This window comes from Trachypithecus francoisi, unplaced genomic scaffold (genome assembly GCF_009764315.1).
Source record: "Trachypithecus francoisi isolate TF-2019V2 unplaced genomic scaffold, Tfra_2.0 Contig01579, whole genome shotgun sequence".
Taxonomy (NCBI): Eukaryota; Metazoa; Chordata; class Mammalia; order Primates; family Cercopithecidae; genus Trachypithecus; species Trachypithecus francoisi.
The window spans coordinates 35,092,168-35,106,801 of record NW_022681442.1 but is presented as its reverse complement, the minus strand read 5'-3'; the positions used below and the strand labels follow the sequence as shown (position 1 = coordinate 35,106,801).

General features: G+C 44.6%; 1 protein-coding gene across 3 annotated transcripts in view; it reads right to left on the bottom strand.

The window, feature by feature from the left end:
- The window catches only part of PIK3AP1 (phosphoinositide-3-kinase adaptor protein 1), a 129,445-nt gene that overhangs the window by 59,983 nt on the left and 54,828 nt on the right, over positions 1–14,634 (bottom strand). For all 3 annotated transcript variants that reach the window (XM_033187302.1, XM_033187308.1, XM_033187316.1), the window contains 2 exons: positions 4,703–4,839; positions 644–788 (listed from right to left, as the gene is read on the bottom strand). In XM_033187302.1, the coding sequence (XP_033043193.1) occupies positions 644–788; positions 4,703–4,839 (282 nt within the window). The remainder of the gene's footprint in view (positions 1–643; positions 789–4,702; positions 4,840–14,634) is intronic.

Sequence of the window (14,634 nt, the reverse complement as noted above, 5' to 3'; positions counted from 1 at the left end):
AAGTCATGAGCTGCTGTCATGACTACACGCTCTCCCTCGGGCGGGATGCTATACCACAGGAAGGGGTTTTGAGGGGGAAAGAGAAAATTAAAAATAACACCAACCACAGAGATTTACAAAAGAGGAAATGCGACAATAGAGACCATGGAAAAATATTCACCCACACTAGTAATCAAAGAAATGCATAGGAAAACAATGGACCACTCTTTAACAAATATCAAAGTAGCCGGGCGCAGTGGCTCACGCCTCTAATCCAGCACTTTGGGAGGCTGAGGCGGGCAGATCACTAGGACAGGAGATTGAGACCATCCTGGCTAACACAGTGAAACTCTGTCTCTATTAAAAATACAAAAAATTAGCCGAGTATGGTGGTGGGTGCCTGTGGTCCCAGGAGGCTGAGGCAGGAGAATGGCATGAACCTGGGAGGCGGAGCTTGCAGTGAGCCGAGATGGCACCACTGCACTCCAGCCTGGGTGACAGAGCGAGACTCCATCTCAAAAAAAACAAAAAACAAAACACAAACAACAAAAAACAAAATATCAAAGTAGCAAACATACTTAAAATGATAATACCTGGCATTGGTGACAGCATAGCAAATAAGCAATGAAGCCCTATGGCTTCACATTCACAGGGGACTACTCACTGGGAGCTCTCACAGAAACGGTGTACTCATTCTCCAGCTTGGCTTCCATCCTTACAGAGGGAGAATCCTCAGGAGAAAACTCTGCTTCCGTCGCCACCCTGTCATCCAACTTACATCTCACAATAACGTAGACAGTAGTTTCTGCCTGAAACGGGAGGCCGGTCATTGTCCCCTCTCCCTCTCAGATCCCCGTAGGGTGTTAGGCCCGAGGGTGTCCCCAGCTCTCTTGCCCCAGCTCTACCTAGTGAGGGTCCTCGGGGACAGGGTGGACTCAGTGGTCCAGTGCTGGGCAGTGAACTGTTTGCTACCAGTCCTAACAAGACAAGTCACAAAAACCAAGAGTAAATATTTATAGCAATTGGATGGAGTCATTTTATGTCTGTTGAAGCTGATAATAATAATAACAATAACAATAATAATAATAGTAAAACTTGGCAGGGCACGGTGGCTCACACCTGTAATCTCAACGCTTTAGGAGGCCGAGAGGGGCGGATCACGAGGTAAGGAGTTTGAGATCAGCCTGGCTAACATGGTGAAACCCTGCCTCTACTAAAAATACAAAAATTAGCCAGGAGTTCTGGTGGGTGCCTGTAGTCCCAGCTACTCAGGAGGCTCAGGCAGGAGAATCACTTGAACCCGGGAGACAGAGGTTGCAGTGAGTCAAGATCGTGCCACTGCACTCCAGCTTGGGCAACAGAGCAAGGCTCTGTCTCAAAAAAAGACACAAAAAACAAAACAAAACAAAAAACTTAAGGTTGACACTTTATAGGCTTTTTTTTCACTCTGTCACCCAGGCTGCAGCGCAGTGGTGCGACCTCGGCTCACTGCAACCTCCACCTTCCCAGGTTCAAGCGATTCTCATGCCTCAGCCTCCCAAGTAGCTGAGACTACAAGCACCTGCCACTACGCCCAGCTACTTTTTGTATGTTTAGTAGAGACAGGGTTTCGCCATGTTGGCCAGGCTGGTCTCGAACTCCTGACCTCAGGTGATCTGTCTGCCTTGGCCTCCCAAAGTGCTGGGATTACAGGTGTGAGCCACCGTGCCTGGCCATTTATATGTCTTTTTATTTCATTTTGGATAGCATTTCTGTTGCATTGTTTTTAATGAAATCATTGGTGCATTTCAGAATTGGACATCTTTTTAGAAGTCCTTTGCCACAGATAGCTTGAGAAGCCCTGCTCTAGACCAGTCTTGCTACTCAAGGTGGAGCCAAGGGAGCAGCAGTGTTGGCATCCCTTGGAGGCTTATTAGAAATGCAGAATCTCAGGTCCCTCCTGGCCCCACTGAGGCAGAGTCTGCATCACAACAAGATGCCGTGCACCTTGCAGCCTGAGAGAAGCCCCCCTGGGTTCTGTTCTTCATGCAGTCTTGGATTTTACCATTGGGCAAAAAGAACTTCTCAGGGGATTAATTTTCCCAAACCATCGAGCACCTCGAATTGCTCTTTTAGCTTGCTTTAAGATCTCACACCAAGCCTGCCAAATGGAATGACTCTGCTGTGCTGGTTACGTGGGGGAATGAGCCTCTCATTCTGAACTGGTGAGGGCAGACTCTCCAAAAAAACACGGGGAAAGGAGAGATTCCTGGCCACAGCAAATCTCCAAGTGTTCCTCTTAAGACTATGCTATAAAGTCCTCAGATTAGCCCTTCATGACAAGGATCATGAGAGGGTGTGGCAAGCTTGGACTTTATGACAGGTGATGTGGGGGTGATCCTGGCTCCCGGGGCTGCTGAGGCTGCACACACATGTGCTGTGGTGGTCATCCCTCCTGCTGCAGGCCCAGCCTTGTCCCACCTACACCTTCTGCCAGGGAGCATGAGGAGCCAATGAGAATATGTGTCTCTCCTACTGACAGGCAGGACCCAACCCCGGCCTGCCCCTTCCCCTCTCCCCAGGATCCAGAAGCCTGAAATCAGCAACAAGAATCCTGGGATAGCAGGCAGTCAAGACAGGAGAAGGAACGAGAGCCTGGAAAAATCATGGAGGACAGTGAAGGAGATAATGCTTTGGTTCCAACCCCCCTTTACCCATGGGCACCCAACAGCCTGACCAGAGAGGCATGGGGAAGGCAGGAAGTGGCATGGGAAGATTTCAAATGGAAATGTCCACAAAGGCATGGCCAGTAAGGTAAGGAGTGAGACAGGCTGAGTATAAAGAACAGGGACTGTGGGGATCTGCCAACTGGGGGATGCATGGCCCATGTACAGAGTTGCTCAGCCCCTGCCAGTCGTCTCAGGCCTAATATGACCAGGTTCTGATTCAAAGGAAGCTGGAAACACAGATTTTTATGCCTAACTTTTAAAAATAATTTTTAAAAATAAAATACAAAAATAAAGATGGGAGTCTCACCATGTTGCCTAGGTTGGTCTCAAACTCCTGAGCTCAAGGGATCCACCCGCTTCAGCCTCCCAAAGTCTTGGGATTACAGGTGTGAGCCATTGCACCCAGCCAATGCCTAACTTTTAAAATACTATGCAATCTAGGCCAGGCATGGTGACACATGTCTGTAATCCCTGCATTTTGCGGGGCTGAGGTAAATGGATCACTTGAGGCCAGGAGTTTGAGGCCAACCAGGCCAACATGGTGAAACCTCTCTCTACTAAAAATACAAAAAAAAAAAAATTAGCTGGGCATGGTGGTGTGTGCCTGTAATTCCAGCTACTTGGGAGGCTGAGGCATAAGAATTGCTTGAATCTGGGAAGCAGAGGTTGCAGTGAGCTGAGATCTCACCACTGCACTCCAGCCTGGATGACAGAGAGAGACTCTGTCTCAAAAAATAAATAAATACTGTGCAGTCCAAACCAAACATGTCTGATATGGTTTGGCTGTGTCCCTACCCAAATCTCATCTTGAATCATAACTCCCACAGTTCCCACGTGAGAGGAACCTGGTGGGAGGTGATTGAATTATGGGGGTGGGTCTTTCCTGCGCTGTTCTCATGATAGTGAATGAGATTCACGAGCTCTGATGGTTTTATAAAGAGGTGTTCCCCTGCACAAGTTATCTCTCTTTTTGCCTGCTGCCATCCATGTAAGACATGCTTTTGCTCCTCCTGGCCTTCTGCTATGATTGTGAGGCCTCCCCAGCCATGAGGAACAGCAAGTCCAGTTAAACCTCTTTCTTTTGTAAATTGTCCAGTCTCAGGTATGTCTTTATCAGCAGCATGAAAACAGACGAATACAATGTCTATCAGTTAAATCTGGCCCAAAGAAACAGTTGGCAACCCCATGTAGGAAGTGCTTGCCCAATGCCTCATGGCCTCAGCCTGCACAAAACCACCCACAAGGGTGAGGAAGCCAGTGCTGCCCACTGCCAAGGCTCCCACGCCCTCTCGCCTCAAGGAGCCCACAAAGCCAGCTTAGCAAAGAGCTTGTATCCATAAAGAAAGCATTCTGCTGCTCTGAACTATCATAAATGCCACACGTTTTTAATTAGGAAAGGATAAATAATGCAAAACCATCAGTACTAGGGTAGGATTCAAATGGCAGTGGCTCATCAGTTGAACCCTCACACTCAAGTCATCTGTAATGTATGCCCCACCCCTGAAAATGCTAGTCATATGATGTATGGCATTGATCTGATCCTTTTAAAAAGCAATATTGGCCAATGGGTTTTAGCCATCAAGCTTCAGGGCACTTCCTTGGGCCGTGGCAGTGGCCAGCATTGGAGAAGCAAGCTGTCAGATGCCCAACAAGCATTTCCTTCCTCCCAGCACCAGGCTACCAGGAACAGACACAGGCCTCTACCACTAGGGTTAGCATTAGTGTCTGGAATGCTCCTGTCAGGTGGTCTCCCAGGTGCTCTATGTTGTTACTGATTCATAGAACAGAAGTCTTAGACTGATGACACACATCTCCCTCAGCTAGTCTCTCTCTTACTCAGGGGAACTGGGTGTCTCCAGGGCCCAGGTAACAGGGTACTCAAAAGAAATCCCAAAGGAAGGTTGCGATTATACTGAGCTGCAACAGGAGAGCCCACTCTCTTTACTGCAGTAAATGCATGCATTTGAAAAGCCCAAGTGCTGACATCCAGCTACCAGGCCCCCAGCAGTGCCTACCCCACAGCGAATGCGGTCCGGCTGCACCACCATCAGGTTCCCAGGCGAAGTCACCGTCGGCAGGCTCTGCTGCTTCGAGTAGGAAACAACCTTCTCGTCCTCAGGCTCAGTGTCAGTGACTGAGTCACAGCCAGAATCTACGGAATAGAGGATACCGCTGAATGGGAACGGCAGGAAGGAGAACTGGTGGACATGTTCCACCCCATGAGAGCCCCAAATATTGCAAAATAAGAAACGGCTCTGAATGTCAAACCAATACAAGCAGAAGGGACTGACTCAGGAAATCATGAAAGGGGACCTAATGAAGAAAAGCCAACCAGCATGCAGGCCACAGGGCAGGATGACAGTAAGAAGGATGACAGTGGTGGAGGGGAAAGCCAGAAAGTCTGACGCTGCAGGTTTAGTCTTAACCAATGGATTTCCGGTAGCTTTACCTGCAGACTTCCTGCAGGGATGAAGAGGAGTGAGGAAAGGAAGAAGGCCGTTTCCCCTTAGGTGGGTTCAAGTACAGACTGCCCACTTAAAGGTCATTCTTGGAACATCGAGTAAAACCTGCACTGTCCAGAAAGTCACGAGGTCTCCGGGTTATGGCTAGCCAATATATCCCCTCTGGAAGCAAAAGTGAAAGGCAATCCTTTTCAACAAACTTTAGACAAATCTAACCAGGCTCCACAGGCAACACCTGTACTATGGAAAGATTAGAGCATGCACAGAGTCAGGGCTGGTGAGCAGGGGTGAGAAAATGTGTAGGGTGTTGGCACAGAATGAGATGCTGCTGAGAACCTACCAGAGCTCTAAGGTAGGGGCTCTTAACCAGAATCTGTTCATTGATAGACCTACCTCTGAGGCTGTGTGCAAGATTGTGTGTGTGTGTGTGCACATGCATGCACATGTGTATGTATTTGCCTGCACTTTTCTGGAGATAGATCAAAGCATTCATCAGATCCCCAAAGAGGGACAGAATCCCAAAATGGTTAAGAACGGTTGAGAGGGCTGGGCGCAGTGGCTCATGCCTGTAATCCCAGCACTTTGGGAGGTCAAGGTAGGCGGATCACCTGAGGTCAGGAGTTCGAGACCAGCCCGGCCAACATGGTGAAACCCGTCTCTACTAAAAATACAAAATTAGCCAGGTGTGGTGGCACATGCCTGTAATCCCAGCTACTTGGGAGGCTGAGGCAGGAGAATCGCTTGAACCTGGGAGGTGAAGGGTGCAGTGAGCCAAGATTGCACCAGTGCACTCCAGCCTGGGTAACAAGAGCGAAACTCCGTCTCAAAAAAAAAAAAAAAAGAATGGTTGAGAAAAGTTTCATCAGTCTATTTTTTGGGCTTGCTCTTATTCATTCCTTAACCACTGATACAACCAGCCAAATGGGTTAGGTACTTGAGGGAACCTGAGGATAAATCATACTCTAACCCTGCCTTCAGAGAGTCCATCATCTAAAAGGACAGAGGGGGTGAGAAGCAAGGGTTACTTTGGCTGATTCCTGCAGCCTGGTTTCCTGGAAGAAAATTGGCCTCTGCAGAGTTTTTGGCAACTGTCCTGGTAGAATGCTAGGGTTACAAATCAGCTGCTGATAGGCACCCTAGAAAGCTGTAACCACAGGCTTTCACTCTAGACTCCAGGTCATGCTAGGAAGAGGCTGTGCTTCCACAACCATAAGGCCAAGGTCGGGGCAGGGCTACAGGGCCACAGTATCACTGTATCCTATTGCTGTAACTATAAGGCACTGACACCTGGCCTGCTCAGGCCAGTGGAGGGGCCGGGACTTCTTCCCTAGCCATGCAGCTTAAAATCTCAGTATCCTAGAGTGGAGATCCCGTCCCAGAGCCTGGCGTCTGAGTGCTGAATGTCTATGGGCTGCCCTAGAGAGCAACGGGCAATGAGGCGTGTACTCTGGCCACTATTCCTGCTCCGTGATTTTTCCCAAGACATGCTACTCCAGAAGGCCTGTTTGAATGCCGCCAGGTCTTTGTCTTTGTCTGTACGTCAGGCAGAATTGAATGTTAAGACGTAGAGCAAAGGACCCAGAGTGTTCTAAGCAAGGCGATATGGTTTTTAGCTGGGCATCAGAACCATTAGTCTCCTCCAACTCTCCTTTCTAATCCTCCTGGTTCTCCCCTCACTCCCTGCAAAAGCTAACACAGTAGGCTGCCATTTTCTCTGCTGGATATGCCCTTCCTCACACCCTTCTCTCCTTGACTGATCAATTCTAAAACAGCCAGGGCCCATCACCCTGGACAGAGCTATACGTGCCACCCAAGGAACCCTCACCCAGCACAGGAGCTTGTAATGGAAAAAGCCAAAAAGATCAGGGACAATTCATAGTCTTCTTCTTAAGGATTTTATGAAGTGTCAGTTAATTATTATTAGATTCCTGGACATGCCATTTAAAAAAATATTTCTGAGGTTCTTCTGGGATGAGAAAATAATCCTAAGGACTTGAAACATTCAGTCGGTGACTTAAAACAGAATGAAGCTCCTTGGAACTATTTCTCGCTCTAGAATTGTTTAGATACTATCCTGAGTGGCCACAGTGGCTGGAATGGCTCAACCTCTTTCCAATTACCTATTCTAATATATCACACAGGTATAACCTCTTTGGGATGGACCCACAGTGCAGTCTACCATTGTTTCAACGAAGAAAAATCCTTTATTTCTCCCAAATTACTGGCCCACTAGTCTTCTGGCCAAAGAGTCAAAGCTCTAGTAAATATAACTTAGAAAAAATGGAGAAAATATAAATTAGTCAAATGAGAAAGGAATGGTAACTACACATATTTTAAGAAATTTTAAGAAACACATTGAAGTGAAAAGTCTATGGTAAGAATTCATATTAAAGTGAGAACTCTGTGCTAAGAAAATCTCAATGCAGCCAGGTGTGGTAGCTCATGCCTGTAATCCCAGCACTTTGGGAGGCTGAGGTGGGAGGATCACTTAAGGCCAGGAGTGTGAGACCAGCCTGGGCAACCTAGTAAAACCCTGTCTATACAAAAAAAAAAAAAAAAAAAAGAAGAAAGAAAGAAAGAAAGAAAGGAAAAGCTTAATGCAATTTTAATAGAAAAATATAAAGTATCAAAATTGTCTTTAAAGAAGTGAAAAACCTGACTAAATCAACAACCATGAAAAAAGTAATAACCATGAAAAAACTCTCCTCAGTTTTAAAATAATATTTAGAGTAAAAGCCACACAACTTTCTTTCAATTGAATTTAAAATCTTATTTGGGACAATGTTCTTCTTTATAATACTAATTTTTTCCTACCCTGGAAAACTCCATTTATATAGGTATTATGTCTTCTAGTAAAGTTTTAAAACATAATAAAGGATTGTCCTATTTTATATTAAAGCTATCAAAAAACAGAATGGACAGAGCAATTAAATACAAGAGATAGTCCAGAATTAAGGCTTCATTCCCATAAACACTTAATATGGGATTTAAAAAAGCATTAAAAACCTGTATAGATCTGTTCTGCAAAAGACATTGTCAAGAGAATGCAGAGATAAGCCGTCATCTGGGAGAAAATATTTGCAAAAGACCTATCTAATAAAAGACTTGTACCCAAAATATACAAAGAACTCTTAAAACTCAACAAGCAGAAAACAAAAAGCCTGATTTTAAAAAAGGGCAAAAGACCTGAACAGACACTTCACCAAATAAGACACATGGATGGCAAAGAAGCCATCTGTATATCTTGAAAAGATGGTCCACATCATATGTCATCAGGGAAATGCAAATTGAAACAGCAATGAAATAGCGCTACACATCTATGAGAATGGCCAGAATCGAGAACACTGACATCACCAAATGCTGGGAAGGAAGTGGAGCAACAAGAACTTGCATCCTTTGCTGAGGTTCTTCTCCTTTGCTGGTAGGAATGCAAAATAGTACGGTCACTTTGGAAGACAGACTTACAAAACTAAACCCAAGCTTACTAAACAATCCAGCAGTCGTGCTCCTCAGTATTTACCAAGGAGAACTGAAAACTTACAGTCACACAAAAATCTGCACACAAATGTTTATAGCAGCTTTGTTCATAACAGCCAAAACTTGGAAGTGACCAAGATGTCCTTCAGTAGGTGAATGAACAAAGTGTGGTACACCCAGACAATATAATACTATTCAGCACCAAAAAGAAATGAGCTGGCAAGCCCCAAAATGCCATGGAGAAAACCTGAATGCATATTACTAAGTGAAAGAAGTCAATCTGAGCCAGGCACGGTGGCTCATCCCTGTAAATCCAAGCACTTTGGGAGGCCAAGGTAGGCGGATCACCTGAGGTCAGGAGTTCGAGACCAGCCTGGCCAACGTGGCAAAACCTTGTTTCTACTGAAAATACAGAAATTAGCTGGCCGTGAAGCTAATACAGAAATTAGCCTCTCAGGAGGCTGAGGCAGGAGAAACACTTGAACCTGAGAGGTGAAGACCGCAGTGAGCCAAATTGCACCACTGTACTTCAGCCTGGGAAACAGGAGCAAAATTCCATCTTTAAAAAAAAAAAAAGGAGAAGAAGAAGGTCAATCTGAAAACACACTGTATGATTCCAACTATATGACATTTCGGAAAAGACAAAACTATGGATCGGTGGTTGCCAGTGGTTAGGAGGAAAGAAACAATGAATAGGCAGAGCACGGAGGCTTTCTAGGGCAGTGAAACTACTCTGTATGATACTATATTGGTGGGTGCACGTTATTAGACGTTTGTCCAAACCAATAAAATATACAACACTAGGTGAATCCTAATATAAGCTACAGCCTTTGGGTGAGAGATAATGATGCATCAATGTAGATTCAGCAGTGGTAACAAATGTGCCACTCTGGTGCTGGATGTTAATGGGGGTGGGAGGAGGCTGTGTGTACGTAGGGGCAGCAGAGCGGACATGGAACTTTGCATGCTTTCCACTTAATTTTGCGATGAACTTAAAACTGCTCTAAAATATAAAGTCTATTCAAAAATATTAGCCAGGCATGGTGGCATGTGCCTGCAGTCCCAGCTACTCGGGAGGCTGAGGTGGGATGATTGCTTGAGACCAGGAGGTGGAGGTTGCAGATCGTGCCACTGCACTCCAGGCTGGGTGACAGAGCGAGACACTGTCAAGAAAGAAAGGAGAAAGAGAGAAAGAAAGAAAAGAAAGAAAAGAAAGGGAAGAAAGGGAAGGGAAGGAAGGAAGGAAGGAAGGAAGGAAGGAAGAAGGAAGGAAGGAAGGAAGGAGGGAGGAGGGAGGGAGGGAGGGGAGGGAGGGAGGGAGGGAGGGAGGGAGGGAGGAGAGAGAGAGAGAGGAAGGAAGGAAGGAAGGAAGGAAGGAGGAAGGAAGGAAGAAAGGAGGGAGGGAGGGAGGGAGGGAGGGAGGAAAGGAAGGAAGGAAGGAAGGAAGGAAGGAAGGAAGGAAGGAAGAAATCAGTACAGACTAAATGAAATGGCTAATGAGACAGATGATTCAGCAGATGGTGGCGGAAAATATTATCTATGAGGGAGAGGGGTAAGTGAGGGGTATTATTCAGATTCTTCCTAATTCTTTTTTTTTTTTTTTCTTGAGACGAAGTCTTATTCTGTCGCCTAGGCTGGAGTGCAGTGGCACAATCTCAGCTCACTTCAAGCTTCACCTCCCGGGTTCACGCCATTCTCCTGCTTCAGCCTCCGGAGTAGCTGGGACTACAGGTGCCTGCCACCATGCCTGGCTAACTTTTTTTTTTTTTGTATTTTTAGTAGAGACGGGATTTCACCGTGTTAGCCAGGATGGTCTCGATCTCCTGACCTCGTGATCCGCCCGCCTCGGCCTCCCAAAGTGCTGGGATTACAAGCTTGAGCCACCACGCCCAGCCCAATTCTTCCTAATTCTTATAACTCCAAAATGAAACTTAGATGGATTAGAAGTTAAAATGCAAAATAAAAATAAACAAATTTTAAAAATTAAAAAGAAAATACATGTGAACATATTACTAGTGATTTGGGGAAAGATTTGTTAATCAAACAAATAAAAAAATCACAATCTAAATAAGCAAGACTTGATAACATGAATTTAAAATTTTAGTAAACAAACAAAAAACTAAAATCAAAATGCTGCAGCAGCATCATTCCTAATAGCCAAAAGGTGGAAACAACCCAAATGTCCATCAGCTGATGAACAGATAAACAAAATGAGGTACGTCTATATAATGGAACACTACTCAGCAATAAAGAGAAATAAATTTCAAAACAACGTGTTGTTTTATATAAATAGAGGCACACTTTCTTATTATAATAGATAAATAAGGCCAGGGCAGTGGCTCACACCTGTAATCCCTGCACTTTGGGAGGCCGAGGCAGGTGGATCACCTGACATCAGGAGTTCGAGACCAGCCTGGTCAACATGGTGAAACCCCGTCTCTACTAAAAATGCAAAAAATTAGCTGGGCATGGTGGTGGGTGCCTGTAATCTCAGCTACTCAAGAGGCTGAGGCAGAAGAATCACTTGAACCCAGGAGGCAGAGGTTGCAGTGAGCCAAGATGGCACCACTGCACTCCAGCCTGGGCAACAAGAGGGAAACGCTGTCTCAATAAATAAATAAATTAAGTAGATAAATAAATAAAGATGAATGATGCACTGATACATGCTACAGCACGGATGAATCTTGAAAACAATATGCTAAGTGAAAGAAGATAGTCATAAAAGACCACAGATTATATGATTTCAAGTATATGATATGTCTGGGACAGGCAAATCTATAGAGATGGAAAGTAGATTAGTGGTTGCTTTGGGCTGGGGAGAGTGGCAGGATTGTGGGACAATAGCTAAGAGGTATGAAATCTCTTTCTGAGGTGATGAAAATATTCTAAAATTGACTGAAAATATTCTAAAATTGATTATGGTGAATTTTGCACAAATATGTGAATATAAGAAAAAACATTGAATTGTACACTTTAAACGGATCAACTGATGGTATGTGAATTATACCTCAACAAAGAACCCAATGGCAGACTGAGCGCAGTGGCTCATACCTGTAATCCCAACGCTTTGGGAGGCTGAGGCAGATGGATCACCTGAGGTCAGGAGTTCAAGACCAGCCTGGCTAACATGGTGAAACCCCATCTCTACTAAAAATACAAAAATTAGATGGGCATGGTGGCATGTGCCCGTAATCCCAGCTTCTCAGGAGGCTGAGGCAGCAGAATCACTTGAACCCAGGAGGCAGAGGTTGCAGTGAGCCGAGATCACACTACCGCACTCCAGCCTGAGCAACAGAGCGAGATTCCATCACAAAAAAAAAAAAAAATGGCAAATCACAATAGTTTAAAAATTTGAAGTAAAAATGACAAGGGGTTGATCTTCTTAATATATGAAGATGTCACGAAATCTCTTTAAAAATGCCCCAAGACCAATAAGAAGACAATTCATAAAAGAAGGAATACAAATTACCTCCCTATTCAAACAAATATCATTTGTTCTCACTAGTCGTCATGAGAACGCAAATGGAAATACAATGCTGTCTTGCTATTTTACCTTCTCAAATTAGAAAATGCTGTGAAGTACACTCAATACACTTTAAACTTTAAACAGTGCGCTGTGTAAAGGTGACTGGAGGACAGATACTCCCTAGCTGCTGAGGGAAGTACAAACTGCGATCTTTCTGGAAAGCCACGTGTTCACATCCAGAGAAAGAAAAGGCCTTTAAAATGTTCACAGTTTTTGCCACATAATTCTATTTCCAGAAGTCTCTCTTAAGGAGGAAAATAAAAGTCCAAAATAAAGATTCTGAACCAAGAGGTTTTGCATCAGTGAAAAAACTGAAAACAATGTAAAAGACTATTAAGGCCTGGCACAGCAGCTCACGCCTGTAATCCCAGCACTTTGGGAGGCCAAGGCGGGCGGATGACGAGGTCAGGAGATCGAGACCATCCTGGCTAACACGGTGAAACCCTGTCTCTACTAAAAATACAAAAAGTAGCCAGGCATGGTGGCGGGCGTCTGTAGTCCCAGCTACTCGGGAGGCTGAGGCAGAAGAATGGTATGGACCCGGGAGGCGGAGCTTGCAGTGAGCCGAGATCACGCCACTGAATTCCAGCATGGGCGAAAGAGTGAGACTCCGTTTCAAAAAAAAAAAAAAAAGGACTATTAAAAACATTATTTTCAAAGAGTTCTAAGTGACGTGGGTAAAAGCTTATGGCATGCTAAGCAGAAAAGCAGGATATAAAATCATATCTCAGATGCTGCATGATTTCAATTACATAAGAAATGCATTTTAAAAGGTCAGAAGAAAATGTGTGGCCGGATTCTGCATGCTTCTTTCCTCTCTCCCTCCCTCCTTCCTTCTACCATTTTATGTATGTTAGTATTTTCCATAGTGAGAAAGCATTTCTTTCATAATGGGGGTAGGGTAACAGAAAAAGTAGCAACTGAATCTATTAGCTAATCATTTTTTTTAAATAGGCACAAAACCACTGCAATCTATTAGCTAATAATGTTGCCCAAGAGCCCAGCTTGACACAAATGAGATTGATGCTAATAGTACAGCACTTGGCAGATAGTTCCCAGCATTCAGACAGGCCATACAAAATAAACAATTCCTTCCAGTAGGTCTATTCATTTAGTCACCTTGGATAGCCACCAGCAGCTCACTCATTTCAGGAAGTCGAGCAGGATGTCATTCATTCTGCAGGGTTATTCTGGTGGCGCTGATTGACAAGCCACAGTGGCCTCTTCCACAATGCACTATGGAGAAGGCAGAGTCCCAAAAGGGCCAGGGTCCAAGCACTTCAGCAGATTAAAAGTTTCCTTCAAAGGAAATGGCCACTCAGACATAAGTATTGCTCTTACCCACCTGTCAGAGTGGGGTGGTCTCAGACCTTCCCACTTGAACATGTAGATCCCTCTTGGACCACTTCCCCCTTTGAAGATAATGCCACCTTTGCTGTCCTGAGACTCAAATAATAATGCTTGAGCGAAGGTACTCAGAAAACCCCAAGCATCCTCCCAGTGTAAAGTATTATTAAGATGCCAATGGCATCCTCACTGCTTTAAAATTTCAAAATATCCTCTCAGCTTTTACGAAGTCTAGAGAAACTCTGGAGAAATGATTGAAAAAGACATTCTGTGTGTATCTGGTTCTTCAAAGTGTTACCTATAAAGGATTCATGTAATAAATACTCCTCCTTGAATTCTATGGCAGGAAAAGTCTATCTCTTCAGAGAACTTGAGTGCTTTCTCTTATTTGACAAAACAAATGAGTGAACATTGGTATATTTCACCTTTGTCCCTTGCTGCCAGGTAGCTTGGTGACAAATTTGGTTCTTAGCCTCTTTCACACTCCTGTCCAGGTCCTTGGTCTTGCCTATTTCTCTTTTTTATATTGTGTTTAATTTTGAAGACTGCTTCAAATACTTTGGAGATCCAGTCAGTACATGAGTCACTGTCTCTCAAACCAGTGTCTGGTCTGCAGAAAGTCCTTAGATATGTTCTTTATGAGAATCAGTATCTGGGCTCTTCATTTAGATGATAATGCCTTTTAAATGGGATGCAAGAACTTTTCAGATTATCTGAATGATCACGTTATAAGGGGGTCCTGCCACAGGATTCTGAGCCTGTGTTTGTGTCTGCAGTCGCTTTGCAGGTAGGTCATGCTATGCTAAATGTCAGAGGTTACTGAGGAAAGAAGGGGGCAGGATGATATGGAAATGAGGCATTTGTGCCAACTGAACACAAGGAGATTTTCCTGTACACTACTTTAAATAGAGAAATGTGGTGGGAGATCCAAGCCCCAAAATAACCCAGGAGAGATGCAGCAAGACTCCCTACAGATTGGCAAGTACCACAGCCTCCACGCGGTGCACAGGACGCTACCACAATAAACTAGCATCCTCTATGACAAAATGAACGTGGTCGATTTGCCTTTTATTTATTTTATACCTGTATTTGTGTCTTGCTCATTTGTTTTGCGTTCGGAGTTGGGAAAGAACAA